The sequence below is a fragment of the Orussus abietinus genome, unplaced genomic scaffold, assembly GCF_000612105.2.
Source record: "Orussus abietinus isolate OABI.00-Male unplaced genomic scaffold, Oabi_2.0 scaffold387, whole genome shotgun sequence".
NCBI classification, from domain to species: Eukaryota; Metazoa; Arthropoda; class Insecta; order Hymenoptera; family Orussidae; genus Orussus; species Orussus abietinus.
The window spans coordinates 52,050-71,619 of NW_019394530.1; the positions used below are offsets into that span (position 1 = coordinate 52,050).

Below are 19,570 nucleotides of genomic sequence, written 5' to 3' on the forward strand. Positions count from 1 at the left end.
TTAAAAAGTACCCGATTTTCCGATGATACGATATCTTGTAAATCAAGAGCTGAATGGAAATAACATTCTAAACATAAAATCCAAATATTTTTCTTTTACTTATATCTTATTTCTTTCCTAATTCATTTTTAGAGGATTATACTTAGGTGCTGTATTTGATACGAATATTCTTTGCAGCCAAAAAGCTTCTGTAAAAAATAGTGACAAGGTATGTATATGTTAAGCGAAGGTGCTTTTAAAACTTACGGCATCGATATCAGCAGGTCTCATTTTACTTTTTTCTTCTTCTGTCAAACCGTCTACGACACCGTTGGTGTGCGGCTCCGAGATCTCCTGTTGGCTCGTGTCCGCCATTTTTGAGTCTCGCCTGTCCACCCCCGACTGAAAAACAAAATTCAAGGAAATTAGGAATCAGTGTAACATATTTGTTACCTTAAGAAATTCATTTTCGGTAATCGATTGTTTTGTTAAATAATGGAAATAATTAACCCTCTGCCCCGCGACTCCGCCATTTCAATGATTAATAAGAAGGATCGAAGGCAAAGGGTTATTTGTTAACATTGCAACTTTTTTTTATCAACCGGCGAAATTGCATAGATCTAAAAGCAATTTAATATGTTATTTTTCCCGTTCTCTATATAGTGCGTTTTGCTTCATATCATCCCACGACTTTCTTGTTTTGCACCTAAAAAGCCTATTAAAAGTCTAGCCAGTAAATGTGGATCGGAAATACATAATTCAGGACAAAGTGGGTTTAGCTATACCCGTTTGAAAAAGAAGAACGCGATTTTAGGTGTGAGTAACTGCGACCATTGTGCAACGACCTCGCCAATCCCATTTCGTGTACGCATCCTGACAATTATCTTTGTACCCATAATTTCCTCTGACATAACCAATAACAAACGAGTAGTCCGAGTCGAAATGATCGATCTCAGTTGAGTCTCTAAATCCTTTATTCCCTTGATCATGTAGTTTGCCGGCGGAAATTTTAACCTCATTAGTTCACTATAAAAACCACAAAGTTCATCTCTCTTAATAAAACGTTCAAATCGTCGAAACGTTTCAACTTAATTAAAGCTTGAAAGATCTTAGAATATAATGAATATTACATTTTATACAAGCTAGACCCGAAAATCTTTAAACTATTAAACGATGTTAAATAGAGAAAAAAACGAAATTCGCTGACCCAGGGTAATGATTTCTGTTGTCATTGAAAACCTACTAAAAAAATAGGTTCATGGCATTATCGCGCTCGAAAAAAATTAAATCTTAGATATGTAAAATTTGATGTTGCAATTTATGTTAATAATTTAAATAACACTCTATTCCTAAAGTCAGGGGTGAAGGAGAGGACCTCGAGGAAGAAGCGAGGTTCAATTGACGAAATATTCCATGTGCACGGTACCGATTTTGTTGATTCTGATAGATGTAGTATATCGAAAAATAAGAGACACGTAGTTTTTATACATGCTAATTTACGACGTTTAAAAAATGAAAACCACCCCTAAAGTTGTCTCTCGAAAACAGTTTAACATTTTATCGTAAATGAAACAATATTTCTCGACCGGGCCAATTATAATTTGTTCGGTTTTAACCAGCAATTTCAACAATATATCACATTAAATTCCATTTACGAGAAAGTGTAAACAAAAAAAAACGGTTTTCGGCGATCAATTTTGAGGGAAATTTTCACCTCTTATACTCATGAATTAGGATATATACAAAAATACGTGTCTGATATTTTTCGATGCATAACCTTTGTCAGAACCATAAAAATCGGTAAAGTGGACCTGAGATGTCTTTCTTGTGAGTATTAGAATTAAAGTTTCCTAGATTTAACCGAATGTCAATATTATACTCTTTTGGACCTCAACCTTAAAAAACGGACATAAGTAAACGTTTCAAGTTGAAATGAGAGGTTTCATTAACACCGTGCGATCTTAAATTCTCATATTATACTGCAAATGAATATTGCTTGCATATATAATTTTCGACTCAGCTGGTGAGCGTTTGCCGATAAAAAGAGGGACGTCATCCTGAATTCCTGAGCTTCTTCGTGGAACGTTTTATCCCCTCCGTAACTCCTGGCTCATCTAACTTTTGCTTCTCTTGCAACTTTTTTTCAACGAGACTCTCCTACGCTATCGACCTCTGTTTCTTAACCTTGTTTTACAGAAGCCCTTTTCATTTTCAGGGTTTAGGGTGGAGTCTGAACTACACAAAACGACGCCATGACAACGAGACATGGCGCGCTGCCAAATGGGAAGATAGAGTAATTCATCTGCAGACGAGTCGGTTAAAAATCCTGGTAGAAATCGAGGAAATACCACAACTATAGTTGCTGTTTCTTAACCTTGTTTTAGAAAAGCCCTTTTCCTTTTCAGGGTTTTGGGTGGAGTCTGAACTACACAAAACGACGCCATGACAACGAGACATGGCGCGCTGCCAAATGGTAAGATAGAGTAATTCATCTGCAGACGAGTCGGTTAAAAATCCTGGTAGAAATCGAGGGAATACCATAACTATAGTTCGACCGGCATGAAAAGACAATGGAATGCAATTCTGGATGAATAGCTAGAGGGATTGACTTGATGTTTGAATTAGAAGGAAGTTTTCATGCAATGAGACTCTGTTAAAAAGATCCGTTCGAGATCTAAATACTCATCCTTCGCTTTTAGCCTTAAAAGGCATCTCTTATCTGTAGCAAATGGCTATAGGCGTCTTTTAATCCCGTTCGCAAATAACCTCCTCATTAACAATAACTATAAGACCCTGTTAATGTTCATACTCACGGGACGATTGTCGGGATCTGGAGATAACTCAGGGTACTCTATAAATACGTTCACTAGAGCCTTGTTGAGGACATTCACGCACAAAGTAAGATGTAACATCTTATCGTGGCTCGATTAAAAATTCATAAACAAAGAATCACGTATGAAAGTGAAACAATTGTCTCGATTCCATCTCCTCGAATTTTACGTTAAATTCTGTTAGTGTCATCTTAACACCTGGTTCGAATTGTAACAAAGAGAACACTCAAAAGGTCTGTGGGATCGTAACCTTCGCCGTATCATCGTCCATTAACAATCGATAGTTAAACGATTTGCCCTAACAACGAGACTTACGAAATCCTTTCGTGTTATTTTATTTTTAGGTACGTCGCATCATACTGCACCCGCCGCGGGATGCAACAATGAACAAACGTCCCACTTTTGATTAGGCAAACAAAACGAAGGCAGGCGTCGCCTGGTACCGGTTACGTGCCTCGTTAAAACGTACTAATTCGAATTGCCGACACTCGATTGCTTGTTAACGCATTACTATCATCGGTTGCGTAACCACCAAGGTCCGATGCATCACCAGGATATTATGCGACTTTTCCTTACGCGTCCTCGAATCAACGAATCCCATATGGTCAAATGAGCCGTTCAGTGCACACATCGACTAACTCCACTTTTTGAAAAATCTTAAATTTAGGTGTCAAAGCACTTGGTATAGTCATAACTTTTTATATTTATAATATCTTTCCTGATTAATAGAGATTAACAGCATTAAACGGCAAAATTTTTTGGGGCATTGAATAATAAGTAATTTATTTCAGAAGCCATTTTGATTAACTCCATACTCTAATGTAAATCGTAGACGAATACCTGGCAGTATAGTATTATTGGATTATCTGTTGCGGCCGTACATCGACGCTTTTTTTTTTTTGAAACAGCCGAAGATGCTTTCCCCCTTTCAACAATATGAGTAATAAAATCGCATCAGCAAACAGATAGAAAGAAGCGCAATGCAGACGGTAGTTGGTATAACAGTGATCTCTCACGCTGAATGTTACCGTATACTTCACCAATATTACACGGACTACATATTTTTTGGTCTTTTCAACATTACTCCCTGATTGTTTTTAAAGAACTAAATATTATACCGTTATAATCAAGATGAGTGAAACTAATAACAATGTGGATGTGGAAAGCAGTGATGATTTTTCAATACGATTTATCGGCAGAAAGTCTGGGGCAAGAAGACGTTTATCGTGTTTCTCGGATTCATCCGATTGCAACGGTACAAATTCCCCAACAAACACATCGATTGGGAGGAAAAGAAGTCGTAATCCTGATAAATGGGCACGAAATATACAAAAGCATAACGGAACAAAAGGTTTGGCATACAGGAATAGGGGAGGAAATTTAATACCTGCAAAAACATTTGTCGATATAAAATGCAGACGATTATTTTTTGGCTATTCTTTCTTATTAATTTTATATACCGTTAGATGAAAACTATAACTGTATTTATGTATTCTACATTATATATTTGAAGTTATATTATAATAGGAATTTTAAAAAAGAATCTACATTACTTCATCGCATTTCTCAACTTTTTGTTTTATGGAGTTAATCAATGTGTGCACTGAGCGGCTCAAACGCAGCTGCGGATGCTGTTGTGAAAAATTTCCGCTCGGCATTTTTTAACAATTTGATATCGGTAGATATTGACCGTAGACTATCGCGGTATCGTGATATGATTACAATGTTGTGCGATAAGAATTTTTTCTCGTGCTTTTTGAAACGTAAGATAGTTGGCGGGCTGCTAATTGATATTTTCGATTATATAACAAAAAGAAAAGAAGCAAAAGATGAAAATACATGTACTTCACAGATGAATAATAAAAAGAAATCACGGCGATTAATTTCCAACGACGATTGAATGTTCTTAAATAATTACATCTACTCTAGGAACAGAAGCTAATCTCACTCCCGGTACAGAAATAATTGATAAGGGACCTAAGTTTCCTACCTCACGTTCGTCCCCGAACGTGCCACTCGGCGTAAATTTAACATGTCCTTACAAAGTAGTTGGCTACAAAAGATTGCCTAATCTATGGAAGAGACAGAAACGTGAGTCACTGCAAAAAATATACCGGCACTGTTAAGTCGGTAAACCAAGATAAATATATAAATCATGTAAGACACTTCGTTCTACAGCGCCACATTTAATCCCTTCTCTCTACATGACAAATTTTCTCACGTGACATTTCACAATTACGTCCCCGCGCAATCGCGGTTAATTATTATCGCACGATGACGTTATCTTTTCCCCGTAAGATTACAAAATACAAAAATAAATAAGACGTTCGTAAATAACACAAGACTCGTGCCGTTAAATCTGTAAGCCAAATTAAACATTTAAGTTATGTCACGTGACACTTCACAATTACGTTCATACGTAGCTGCATTAATCATTATCGCACGGTAACGTTATATTTTTCCTACAAGATAACAATACAAAAATAAATAATACAAGACTGGTACAGTTCAATCAAGCTAAGCCAAGATAAACATATAAATCATATCACGACCCTACATTCTATGACGATATACTTAATCGCTTCTCTACAAGATATCCAATTTTCTCCCGTAACCCACATAATTACCTCTACTTGCAATCCCGTTAATTATTACCATACGGTAACGTCATACTCCCCTCTTAAGGTTACAAAACGCAAAAATAAAACACGAACATGGGCAATAACCGACGCCTTAACGGCACGCATTTTCTCCACTTCACAGCCATTAACCATCGTAACTTCCACTTTTAAACCGGAGGTTTATTCTATTTTCAGACAATTACGTATTTCGAGCACCAACGCCTTTACGAATTGTGCACAACTGGATTTCGAGCATCCTTCTTACTAAATATAAAAAATGAAAAGTCCGTGGCTCGGAACAAACTGGTACACCAAACTAGTACTACTTCATTCTCATTGCCGATAAATCCATTACCAGTGGGTAATCACGAATGACATACATCATATCGTACTCTACTCTATGGTCCCAAAGAATTCAGAAGTCTCCATAGAAGCCCAGGAGGATACGCACGTTTGCTGCTCGATAAATAGTACGTTAGCCAATAGATGGCGGCGCTGCAGTCATCTCTCCATCTCTCTCAATCTTACGGCGATTTATAGCGGATTGCGTTCTTTCTTTATCTTACACCCAGTACTCGCCTTTTTATAAGCATCTCTCTTCCTCTCGTATATAAGACACCGTTGGCTAACACATGCAATCTCTTTTTTACACCCACTCCTGGTTAATTATCCAACTTTTAAAGCACCAAGCGCTGACATGGGATCTGAAGTTCTATAAAACTTCTGAATTCTTTGCCCTTACTAAATATCCAAAATGAAAAGGGCGTAGCTCGGAACTGGTACACCCAGCTAGTACAACTTCTTTCTTATTGCCGATAAATCCATTACCAGTGGGTAATCACGAATGACATACATCATAACGTACTCGTCTACTCTATGGTACTCGTAAATTTTAACATTGTGGTTTAATAGGTCCCTCGCAGGCGCGTGTTTGCTTTTCTTCCCGGTTTTGACGCAATGTTACACTAAATCGGCGATTATATGACGACTCGGGACTACTTTTGCGATGATATCGGCGACGGAACGATCCAAGGACCACAGAACACAGAAGAGGGTGTAACGACGGACGCGTGAACGAGGTCGGGTCGTTCCTTCCGCACACGCCCGACTGATTCTCCTCGATCGCGTTCGACGCGCTCGACGAGCATCCGACACCCTGTCGCAAAGCCGGCTGTTAAGCTTTTGAAGTCCTTCGAAAGACTGGCAAACCGATAAGAGAGGCTCCGCCACTTTGGCCGGGGCATGACGTAACCGGTTCACCCGGCAGGCGCAGAAGGATCGCGCCGGTACGTGCTGGTTTCCTCTGCCAAATGCTAACCGGTACGAGAGAGCTCGTCCCTACCGACCGCCGCGGTCAATACCTAAGAGATCGTTCCCATTTTTTAACCTAGCGGTAAATAGGGCTCGGTAAAGGAAGTCGATAAGAGTAACAAGGAAGGTATCCCAGGTTAATCTCTCCGATTTGATGTCTTTTATAACATGTTATAGTAGACTAAAAACTAAGCGACGTGTTTTTTTTTTATCTGCCATTAAACACTTTAAGGGGGTGAAACCACCATCCAAAGTAAGGCCTGAGGGGTGGCTCACCCCTTAATTTTTTTTTTTTAATTGAGAAAATTATATTTTTCATTTCTCGTTGAGGGAAAGCTTTTCCAGGTGGATTGGTTAAAAAATATTATTATTTATTGGTCTATTATATATTGGTTAATATTTATTATAGAATATAATTTTTTTAAGAAAGAAATTATAGTCGGTATTTAGTAAATTATTTATCTCGTGAACTGATTGTGAGAATAAAATAAAGTTTAAATATAATGTAAAATGAAGGTCGAGTAATGCCAGGCACCGCACCCGAGATTGGGCAACTTCAATTGTTAATAATATGATAAATTATCACCGCAGAAAAAAAAAACAAAGAGGAAGTTTCTATGTGAAATTTTGTCAATAATCAGTTCAGGTACTACTGCGAGTTCTTCGACACCCGATTTATGACCGTTGTCTAAGGTGAACTGTATTTTTTTTTTTAAAGACGCAATTTTGTCCATGTGTCATAGTGAAATTTGTTCATTATGTATCAATTTTACTTCGCAAGACATATTTATCAGAATTGCAAAAGCTTGCTTCGGGTCCGAAAGAAAAAATTCCGTTACTTATTATTCCGGACATTCTAGAGTATGTTTGTAATAAAACGACCTCGATTCTTATCACGTTATAATTGGTTTATTACCGTTATCGCAGCTTCTGTGTTATTATACATTATCAATGTTGTGTCTCCTTTCCTGAGATGAATTTTTGAATTGGCATTTTCATTCAGCAAACAGAGTATATAAATAGTACCGCGACTTTTATTACAAATAAACATGACAACATCATCCAGGATAACACACGGCATCAGAAACTAATATATCAATCTTCTTGATTCACTTTATTACTACTTGCAGTCTAAAATAGAAAATGTATACTACGTCCCTCATAAATTACAGTCCACAATATTAACTTCCCGTTGCATATTTACACGAAGTAACTTTATCATTCTTCAAGATACGGAAAGCAAATAGAAGTGCGAATGTTGACATCTTCATCAACTCGCTCGAAATGAATATCCACAATTCCTATGTATGTCCCAACCACTTGAAATAATAATATATCTGTAACAGCAATACTAAAACACTTGTGTCGATGACTATAAAAATTAACGTACTCTTTCTTGTTAAGAAATTAAGTTTACGTTATTGTAGTTTAAATGGATACCATACAAAATATCAGATAAATTCATCATATTACTCATTATATCAAATGCAATGAAACTTTACATGCAAATGCAGTTTTAGTCGAATCGCAATTTCACAGTCGGTGCTAGTGCTGATTTTTGTTTTGAAGAACAATAATAGTCGTAACTAGCGTCCTTCGTATTTCAGACATTTACGACCTCGATCGATCGAAAGTTGGCTTTCGAAATTCGCGAAAAAGGCTCTAACAAGACCTGTAAGTGGTTTGCGGTTCCGTATTGCATTGACATCAATTTGCATAAGTCTTTAAATTATCTCGCAGCCGCGTGACGTCTCATTATCTGGAGTTCGTTAAGGATCGACGCAATCGTGATAATTACGTGGAGACAATACGAATATGAGAAGCTGACAATATCGATATATTCATCGCTCATTATCATTTCACGGGCAGATAACATCGACATCATCAATTGACATCGTCGACGGTTTAATTGCCGATTGCTAACGTTTGCTTACATTACAAGTGTTTATAAAAACGTTATGCAATTAGTCAGAGCGATGTATTTTGAGCAGACCAAAACGCTTAATAATTTTCCTTCCGCTGCACGCAAGTACGAAAAGTTTTTAGAAACAAATGTCAGTCAATAAAGTATTTGATTTTGACATTGCGTCAATTTTTGAGAAACAAAAAAGAATCTATCTTGAAGAACATGAAGGTATCATCTGCACTAAAAAATAATGAAAGCTTAAAGAATAAATAAACAACTAAATGTACTCGTATTTCAGGATTACCTATAACCTGGACTACATTATTTTTTTTCTCTATATTTTATTCAACACTCAAAATTTCGGAAATTCACCCTGAAGACGGTTAAAATTGTAATCCCAGAAACAGTGAAGATAAAGGTAGCAAATTTTGTAAAAAAAAAAAAAAGTGTATAAAGTCAGAGTAACAAGTAATCGAAAGTTCAAGTATTCTAACGAGAAACAGAATTTTACTCTTGTCCTAATTTCAATTGTAACAACTAAATCTATAATCTATGATCCTTACTTTTAATTTTTAATGCAGCGATTTGAATGGCTACCAGTGTATTTTATTTTGTATTCGCTCAGAATTCTATAAGATTTATAACTAACACGTTCTTAATGGCAATGCAAAAAGTTTTGCGTAAGCACTCGGTAAATCGTCGTTAAAATTGCAACTTCCGGGCTTACGTATGTCTATTGCGAGTGAAAAGGTCGTTACATTTGAGAACAATAAGTTGGGCCCATCACTGCCAAATCACCTGTTCTATAATAACGCGCTTTAATGGAAGCTCGTTACACGCATGGTCGTTGTCCTTGGCAGAGATTACTCACCTTCGTCTATTCTAACCCAGATTACGCGAACGCATAAATAACATCCAAGAGCACGACGAAACGTTCTACTTGAATACTGATACCTTGTATTTACCCAATTAAATTACTTAACACCTGAATTAATTAATGAGTTTCCATCCCACAGCCTAAAAATCGGCAAAAATTCGCGACTGCCAAAAAATGAAAATCGTGCAAATCAGAGACTAACATATATCGATTAGTATAATGTACAGAGATAGCGATTCAATTTCAGTTTAAAAATACCTATAATTACCGATATGACCGTAGTTTCCCGCCATTATGCTAAATGTGGTTATCGGGTATGGATAACTTTGACTATTAGGTGTTACATTTTTTTTTGTATCAGTTAGGAGGTACTTATCGTCGACCTCGTTATTACATAACATTGTATAATAGAAATTGAATGTCGGCTTACGAAGATAAGTTAACATTTCTATAAAAAAAAAGGGGGGGGGAATACGAGTCATTGCATGTGCGTTCAATTAGTTCAGCAGAGTTGTACAAATGAGAAATCATTTGATATATCGGATTATAACGTAAATAAGTTCAGTTAGAATTATAACGCATTCATTTTTGCAATTGGACTCATTTATGAAACGATTCGATATAAAAAGTACAGAGGTTTCTATAACTTGAGTAGATTGCAGACATGTTGGATTCACTTGTGGGATCTAAGGAAGAAATGTAACGTGAAAACCGAGCTTAAATGGATTAGCAGTCTCTGGTACACCAAGAACATTCTTATGGCTTGTATTTTAAGACTCGTGTTAAAATGAATCTCATCGCGGTAAGCTTCTTATCACTCGCCCCCTTGTGCACGCGATTAAGCTCGGTAAGCATCAGGTGTCGCAGCTTTATGAAGGGTACAACTCCCTTCTAAAAACGTGGGAAGGAACCCTTTATAAAAGAAGGCGGTAAGGAATTTGTCAGAAATTACATCACGGGCATACAATAACGTTTCTATTTTTTTTACATCGATGGGCGTCAAAAATCAAATTTCCTTCCCTTTTCGAGTGATTTTTAAAATTTTAACATTAACAATTAACATTAACAACAATAACATTTAACATTCCAAGTGAAACCTATCTCGATATTCCTGCAAATGAATGTCGTACCGTTCATAATTCTTCGAAAATTACATTTCATCGTGCGTTGCAAAAGAACAAACAAGACCCCTTTTTACAAAGCTGGGCGATTCGTAACTTGTTAACTATCCGTATTAATTTTCTTAGAATACTTGTTGACTAGTCTTCGATTAAATGTCATCAATAAATAAATTCAGCCGAATGTCCAATGAAACGCAATTCGAAGAGGTGAAGTTAGAGAGCATCTTATAAAGATGCATCGAATTCATATTCTTCTTCGTGCAGAATGTTAGATAACAGATAAAAGATAAGTTTATTTATAATGCAACTAGAAAATATAATTTAATAATGCAATTTCGTATGAAAAGATACAAGGCGCGGGTATACCCAAAGTCCTACGTCACACATCTTACATTGGTAATGCGTTTGTCGTTGCACCCCATTTTTAACACAAACCATACCCTTTCTCAATCCGCTTTTTCGATTCGTTTTCGCGGTAGGGTAAATCACCGGGAAGGGTCTAAGCCTAAAAAAAGAATGTTTATCCGCAGATCAAGGAGCGCTTTGTCTACAATCGTCTTTATGGTATTTCCGTAATATTTGTCTTATTAATTCAAGATGAAAAGCCGCTATAGAAATATCTTTGGGTGTTTTGTACTTACATAAAGAATAAGAATTCCATACGGCAATATCTAATAAATTAAAAATAAAAAAAATACTTCTTAGCGAGCGCCAGGCGTTGGGTGACTATAGTCACCGTTAGTAGCTAAAGGGTTAAGACGAGTTATTTCTTTATGCGCTTTCTTCATGATGAATCATGGAATGTACTTTGAGGTCCTGTGTTCGAGAACTACGCAGCAACTTCACGCTATACCCGATTGAGTGCGACTGATTATGCGTGTGCACATGCGTAAGCAAAAATGCATCGTCTCGGATGGCGACTCGATCTCGGAATGCATACACAGTTTTTTGTTACGATGGAAAAAAACAAGTGCAGTTTGTCCGGACACGAGCGGTGACGGGTCTCCAATCCTCTGTACCATTTCTCTTCGATTAGTAACACTCTCTGTTTAACCCTAGAACAATCGACCAAACATTTTGTCTTCCAATTTTTCCAACTTAGAACAATTGACGAAACATTTTGTCTTCCGATTTTTCCAACTTAGAACAATCGACGAAACATTTTGTCTTCAAATTTTTCCAACTTAGAACAATCGGCGAAACATTTTGTTTTCCAATTTTTCCAACTTAGAACAATCGGCGAAACATTTTGTCTTCCAATTTTTCCATCTCCTGGCAGTTTTATTTACAATCACGCAATTAGCAAAATTCCCTGCAATGAAAAATCTGCCCTCGAGTTAATGGAAGAACGAAGATCGAAACAGCTAAATACGTTTCATGTAGGGCGAATGGCGGATATCCGAAGAACCGCCCGAGATACGTCTCTGGCTCAAGCTCCTCGAAAAAGAAAAGAAAAGAGAGCCATTAGGCGACAAGCGAAGCGATGAATTTCCGGTCGAAGGTTCGATATCAAAGAGAACGAACCGTCTGGGTGAGCAGCATATGCACGAGTGCCCTATCGAGAGTGCGAACGATCTTTGACCGTCGGGAGCAAAGTCGAGGGTCGATGACGTCAGCGGTATAATTTGTAGAAAGCAACCGGAGAAATTAGGGATAAGGACCCCGGGATCATTAGAGCTGAAAGGATCTTAAGGATCGGGAGTATCGGTCGGTGAACGGCGAACCGTTCGCGCCCAGTTTGCTCCCTCGAAGGCATTCGAAGTCCTCTTGTTTGAACAGAGGGTGGGACCTCCGCATTATGGCACCCCTCTCGAATGCCAACTCTCCATGAATCTTGAATACCAGGGAATGGGTGACTACGTATGAACGGATCTCCGTGGCCTGCAAGCCATTCAAAACGGAGCGAACTTCTTAATACGATTGAAGGGGCTAGTGAACAAAGAGGCTACGTGGCATATCACTGGAGAGAACAGAAATATTACCAAATGCCCTGAAATTATTTTTTACAACAGATAAATGGATCTTCATGGCCTGCGAGCTATTCAAGACGGAGGTGAAGTGAAATCCCCTGAAAATCAGTTGATTCGAATACACCTTTTTTTAAGGGTATTGGACTAAACTGTCTGAAACGCCACGAATCAAGGATAACTCTACTTTTTGGATTTAGTAAAATAGGGGGCAAAAATAGATGGATAAATTTGGTAACTTATGACAAGGTTAGTGGCCTTACGAGACCCTTGTAAACGAAGAACGAATTCGAGAATAAAATCGGTTACTTAAATATTGTTCACACATCCTGGAGTCAAATGTTAACTTTTATCGTATTACCGTAATTGTAATGTCTGCGGAATACAATTTGCGTTTTTTCCCGCGAAACTACCCCTTTATGTCTTCGAAAAGAACCCGAAAGTAACAATGAAATTACGCCTGGAAATCAACCGATTACGCCGTTTCCCTACCCTACGATCATTACGCCGATGAAATCTCAAGATTCGCTCTTTAATCGTCGACTTTCCTGGCTGTTAAGCCTCGAACAATGGAGGTGGGAGGATGGGTACTAATCAGGTTTAAGCGATCCCACGACCCGTTGAAGCGTCACCTTACGCAACCGAAACGGCCACGTCATACGTCGGTTTTATACTTCGAGAACCGAGGAAACAACGCGGTTGTTGCTTCGGCTTGACCCACGAGACAGTGCCTACGGAAGAAGAAGGGACCGGATTAATTTGCCACGCTTAAGGGGATGTGAAAGTGGCATCCGAAAGCTCAATCGTTCATAAAACTTTTCATAGAACTGGGTGTCTCAAATCGTTTCATACCATAAAACGTGAATATGGAGACCCTAAGATAGGTCCTGAAACTCGCGAAATTTCATTTTTTATAAACTATTTTTAAAATACCTATACACAAATTTGAAAAGAATTGAAATTTCATACTTTAATATTATAATTAACAATTGAAGTTTCATACTTTAAAACGTGAATATGGAGACCCTAAGGTAGGTCCTGAAACTCGCGAAATTTCATTTTTTATAAACTATTTCCAAAATACCTATATACAAATTTGAAAAGAATTGAAATTTCATGAGTTTCAGGACCTTCCTTATAGTCTCCCTATTCACGTTATAACGTTTCAAACTATTCGGTAAACCGAGTTGGGAGAAAAGTTTTATAAACAAAACCTCTTCGACGCCACTTTCTCATCACCTTAAAACGCATACCTCGACTGTTCATTCGGTCTAGCAATAAATCGTAGTGCCGTGTCGCTCCTCGAAACTCGAGGGTGAAGCCAACGCGTGCGTTCGCGTCCGAGGCTGAGAAGGAAGTGCCACCCGTAGCACGTGCATCCTCTGCGCAGAGTGTATGCGCAGAATTGATGCGCAGAGTGTATGGGAAAAATGCATGCGCAGAATGTAGGCGCATTCTGCGCGCGCACGACCAATGAATTCGGAAGCCTCCCTAGAAGCCCAGAAAGATATGAGTGTTTGATGCTCGATAAGCAATGCCTCATCAAACAGATGGCGACGCCGTGATCATCTCTCCGTGACTCGTAAGATGATATGCAAATGGCATCCGTGGAGTCGGTCGTTTATGAAACTTTTCTCCGAACTGGGCAGAGTTGATGAAAATAATGATTTTTTTTTATTTAAATTATTCAAATAGACTCATTTAAAAGATTACGTTAAATGAATGTGAATTAATAACTATTGTAATTTGTTCCCATTGGTTGAGATTATACATATAAGCCACGACCTGATAATTCCCGTTCTGTGCGCTGAAGCATAATCTGTAGATGTAGAAAGAGCGTTTTTTTTTTTTCTTTTTTTTCATACAGGCTTGTATACATTCAAGTTTTAAAACAAATACGTGTATAAATAAATAAATAAAAAAGAGAGAATTCATGAGTGTCAGGGCCTTCTTAAGGGCCTGCATATAAGGTTGTCAAATTTCAAACCATTCGGTGTACCCAGGTCGGAGAATAGTTTCATATACGAAATCGTCACTTTCGTATCGCCTTAAAGCCCGCGCGGAAGTTTTCATGAAAACCACGTATGATTGAAATAAAATATCCAGGAGAAAAATATTTGTCCAAGATGTTTAGTCCTCTTGGTTTCATGACTTTTTTAGACGGCAGTTTCAACGAGTTCGGAAAAAGATGTATGAATCCGTGAAACGAAATATCCTGTCAGAAATCGAAAGAATGGAAATTGGAACGTTTTTTTTTTTCGCGTTATACAATGGGGATATGCAGTCGCGCTTCAACATTCAAATTATGTCACGCGATTGGTAATGTGAATACGTTCCACGGTTACTGCGGTATTCTGTGGTAGACAGATGGAAGAAGAGAACTAGGTTCGCAGAAGTGGACGATTATCCAGCTAATACGTCTGGCCGAGCTCATCCATCTTCTGGCTAATTTGCGATGGATTCGCCCACTACGGAGGCCAACGAACATGAGCATTTATCGGAACCGTTTATTGAGAAGGCACGACTAATTGTAGGATTAATTAGCCACGAGAATAATCGATTACTCCTTTCTTTGTCTCGTTAAATTCAATTGCTCCCTCTCCATAGTTCTACCCAAAGATACTTAACCCTCCATAACGCTATGTGACTTCGAAATCACATACCTGTGCATCGATAATTTCCTAGTCTTGTTTGATTTGTCCGGTAAAAATGTAGCCCCTGATCACTGTACCGCAAAGCCTCGTAACCAAGGAGTTTGTTTATAAGTCGCAAATTTATAAACATTTTAATTCATAAAATATGTATCTAAATAGTAAATTTGTAAACAAATAATAGGATAACATGGGAAGTTTAATGTTTGAAAGTCTCAGGTTATCACCTTTTTTTCTTAGCTTGAAAAAGAAAATTGGGTTACACCTCCTTAAAATAATTCCCCTTCGGATGTCTCGGTAGCAATTGATGTAAAGAATATATGAATCGTAAACATATTTTACGAATAAGCTGTGAAACCACTGGTTTAGTATAATCTTTTTAAGATGATCCACGTCGGCAATTACATAGCAAAATGTTTGGGTAATGATGTTATCTCTGAAAGATATTAGAGCAGCGACGAATTAGAGTGCAAACCAAAAATGAGGATAATTTCGGAGTCGAAGTCATAAACGACGGCTCGACGATTCCGGCACGTGACAAGGTAAATAAATAACGTCACACAACACGAGTTCACTACAAATATGACGAAACCCTTCTGGGTTTGCTCAGTCAACCCTTTGTAGACATCCTCTTTTAGCTCCACTCCTTCCCATGGCCGCCCTCCACCCTCCGAATTTTACCCGCAGTCTGGGACGAACACTTTCAACAAGGCGAGAGAACAAAACTACGGCAGGATGGGGTGCATACCTATATTTAGTCACGAAACTAGTCTCCTCGAAAAGGAGGAACTTTGAACTCGAAAATCGGATCACTGAGAAGGATTATAAGGACAAGTTTAATTAAACTTTATTCCAAATGTGTTGAAGTACGTCACAATTTAATTTACTTATTAATTGTATTATTAACATAAGGCGGAATGGTATAAGCATTTTTTAAGGAAGCAGGAATAAGTGATGTTATTAATCTTGATCCTTTGAACACGGAGCTATTCCGACATATGGGCGAAATTCGTCTGACCGTGCAGGCAATATTGGACCAAACGTCGGGCGCCTTTAGGCGCTCTTAGTAGCCAAAGGGTTAATTAAGGCAGGGGTTATGGTTGCTCTTAATGCTTCAAATTCAGATTTAGGACGAGACATATACTTTCAGGGGATAGGTTTACTATGCCGATAAGAGATATTATAAAATGCTTGTCAGAAAACCGACATGATTTAAAAATCAAAGTTGCGCATATCTAATATTCACATGTATCGTTTTGCACATTGAAAAGAAACTACGGCCACTTCTCGGTAATTACGGGTATTACTTAAAGCAAAATTGAAAAACCATTTCTTTGTATTATCCTAAATGATACCTATACTAATCTCCAATTTATACGAGTTTCATCTTTCAGCATTGTTTAATATAACAATTTTTTGGCGAGTAGGGTAATTAGGGGATAATGTTGAAAGCGGAAAAGGAAAATACACGAAGAACGGATACTTAACTTCATACCAAATAGATTTGCACTAAAATTAAGACCGGTGGTCTTAACGGCCTGAGTAAATGGTAAAACAAAACAATGAAAAATAATCAAAAAACTTAAAATTATTTATAAATAAAATATCGGGCGAAAATTGTATGTACATACAAGAAATATTAGAAACATTCACAGCAGACAAAGACACGTGTCACGTGCATTGATTTCCGATTACACAAATTAAAACGACTTACTTTTAAAGTAAACATATGAATGGTGTTTTAAAAGTTCTTTATATATTTTTAAAGCAAAAGAATTATGGAACGAATTATATGTTTCAAGGCTCATATCATGACCTAATCACGATATCGACAATTTCAACGATGAGACTGTTGGAGATTGCGAACAACCCTTCAATTGGTGTTTTGGATTCGTGTTTTCGCGATTGCAAGTTGAACATTTCTCCGGAGCATCGTCGTGGTATCTCTGCAACATTATCTAAGCGAGCACAGCTATTTCTGAACGCGCGCGCATCCCAACCACCAGTGATAGGGTAACCAATCGGCTTTCTCCGGGCTGCTATCTTTAGACCCTGATATGTACTCATGAATTAAACTGTCATCCAAGAATGCAAATAAGAACTAACTTGTCTCTCCCCATTTTTGTGTCTCTTTAAGTTAACGACCCGCCTTTGGAAATTTTACAATCATCGAGATATTCGGTTTAATCGTGCTATATTGCGGCTAACAAAAATCAAGATGTTTTTACATTTACCCTCTAATAGTATTTTCATATACGATTATTATACGACATAAATTCCGCCATTCTGTCATACATTTTTTAATAAAATTACGATTTAATTGTTGACACTTATACCCTATAAATTATTACCAATATAATTCGACACAGCTGTTGATATAAAAACGAAGGCCGGCAATGTAGGTATTTAGAAAAATCTTCTTTATCGTCGTCGATCAAATTCCTCGACGTGTTTCATTTCACCTTAAGGTGAAGTGAAACACATTATTAAGTAAATGTTCATCAATTAATTATATACCAGAATTTATTGCTAATTAATTGCTCGCAGAAGAACCAAATTTCAATTTTTTTACTCACCCCTAAAGGGGTGAATCGCCACCCCTACTGCTGATCGCAGGACAGAAACATGAAAAACATGGCAGAATCGAACTATTTCTTCGCATGGGAGTTAATTTCTAATTAATTGCTCCGAGAAGAACCTAATTTCGAATTTTTTGCACAATCCCTAAGGTGGTAGGCCAACCCCTCTTATGTCGCCCCAGTATGACCACGTAAAAAATGGAAGAATCGAATTATTTTCTTCAAGTGGGAATTAATTGCTAATTAATTGCTCCGAGAAGAACCTAGTTTCGAATTTTTTGCACAATCCCTAAGGTGGTAGGCCAACCCCTCTTATGTCGCCCCAGTATGACCACGTAAAAAATGGGAGAATGGAACTATTTCTTCACATGGGAATTAATCGCCAATTAATTGCTCCGAGAAGAACCTAATTTCGAATTTTTCGCACAATCCCTAAGATGGTAGGACAACCTCTCTTGCGTCGCCTATATACATGGTTGCGATATCATCGAGAGAATATCCTCCCTGATTACCGATGGGAACTCGATCAGGAGAAGAAAGCACTCCCACCGAGAGCCCGAACTCGGAATCCGGCCAAGTGCACGCGCGTCACCATTCCGCAGCGCGAATGGATATTGAATAACGGCAAACGGAGAAGAATGGGAAACGAGGAATGGCCGAGGTGGGGTTGTGGCGGATACGCAAGTGAGAGACATCGAGAAGCCACATTAGGGGCGGTCGCCGACCCTAATGCGCCGAGACGAGACTCTGCTCTCTTCGCTTCTCTTCGCTTCCCCGACCCACTCGACTCGTCTGCACCCCCGAAACCGAATCTACGAGGGGTTTAATCGGGCCCCGGAACCAACCGAAGAGGGATTTGCATTCCCCCGTCTGCGGTATCAGACCTGTGAAAAAGTAGACACGCGTCTGCGAAATGGTTGAAAGGCGAGAAAGAAGCCGAAGAGAAACGGCATTTCGGGGATTAGGAATGGAAGAGAGAGACATAAAGAAGCAATTTAGAGCCTAAGGGTTTCATCGAGCGCCATTGTCGCGAAATTTCTGGATTAGTTGACCTCGGATTAGCGACGTTCGCGTGAACCGTCGCAAGTTAGACTAACCGACGATTAACTCTAATCGCGCGTTAATCCTTGATTATGGATTTTAATTGAAATGTTCATCTTAAGGACCGGTTCGAATTAACCCTTATCCAATTTGGGTGATTAGAGTTTCTCGCTCGACTTCGAATGCTTATCAAACGATAGATTTTTATCGTGGGTTATTATAACTTTTGACGGTACAACGCGAATACCACTCGAGATTAATTGATCATTGTTAATAAAAATATCGCGCTAATCACGGTCGGTAAAATCGATGATGAGTGTTGCGTGATTTAGAAAAGACAAATGTCGATCAACGACGTCACCGATCAATCGGACAAGATACACCAATGAACATATCGTTATGAAATTTCAAGGATTACAAGAACGTTCCTTTTCCGTATCGTAATGATCCTAACTTCACATAAAGTTAATAAATTAAATTCCTTTCTTACAAAGATATAGTAATAAATTGGACTTATTTGACGATAATACCGGGCCAGGAGAATAAAACCCGACTCCACCACTAATCCGCAATGCGATCAATAAACAAATGTCAATCAGCCAATTCCTACTTCAGCGCCCTGAAATTCAGAAAAAACTAGGGAGAAAGTGCAGATCCCTGCTGTTCTACAAATAGCACAAAGAACC

General features: G+C 38.2%; 1 protein-coding gene across 7 annotated transcripts in view; it reads right to left on the reverse strand.

Annotated features, from left to right (window-relative positions):
• The window catches only part of LOC105702682 (protein hu-li tai shao), a 44,743-nt gene extending 38,124 nt beyond the window's left edge, over positions 1 to 6,619 (reverse strand). For 5 of the 7 annotated variants that reach the window (XM_023432641.1, XM_023432637.1, XM_023432640.1 and 2 more), the window contains exons 1-2: positions 2,793 to 3,008; positions 247 to 381 (exon numbers count right to left, since the gene is read on the reverse strand). In XM_023432641.1, coding sequence (XP_023288409.1) covers positions 247 to 381; positions 2,793 to 2,891 — 234 coding nt within the window. In that variant the 5' untranslated portion in view covers positions 2,892 to 3,008. Of the gene's footprint in view, positions 1 to 246; positions 382 to 2,792; positions 3,073 to 5,437 lie in introns of those variants that run through there. The other 2 variants (XM_012430414.2, XM_023432636.1) reach the window with 2 other exon arrangements.
• Between the last annotated feature and the right edge of the window lie 12,951 nt (positions 6,620 to 19,570).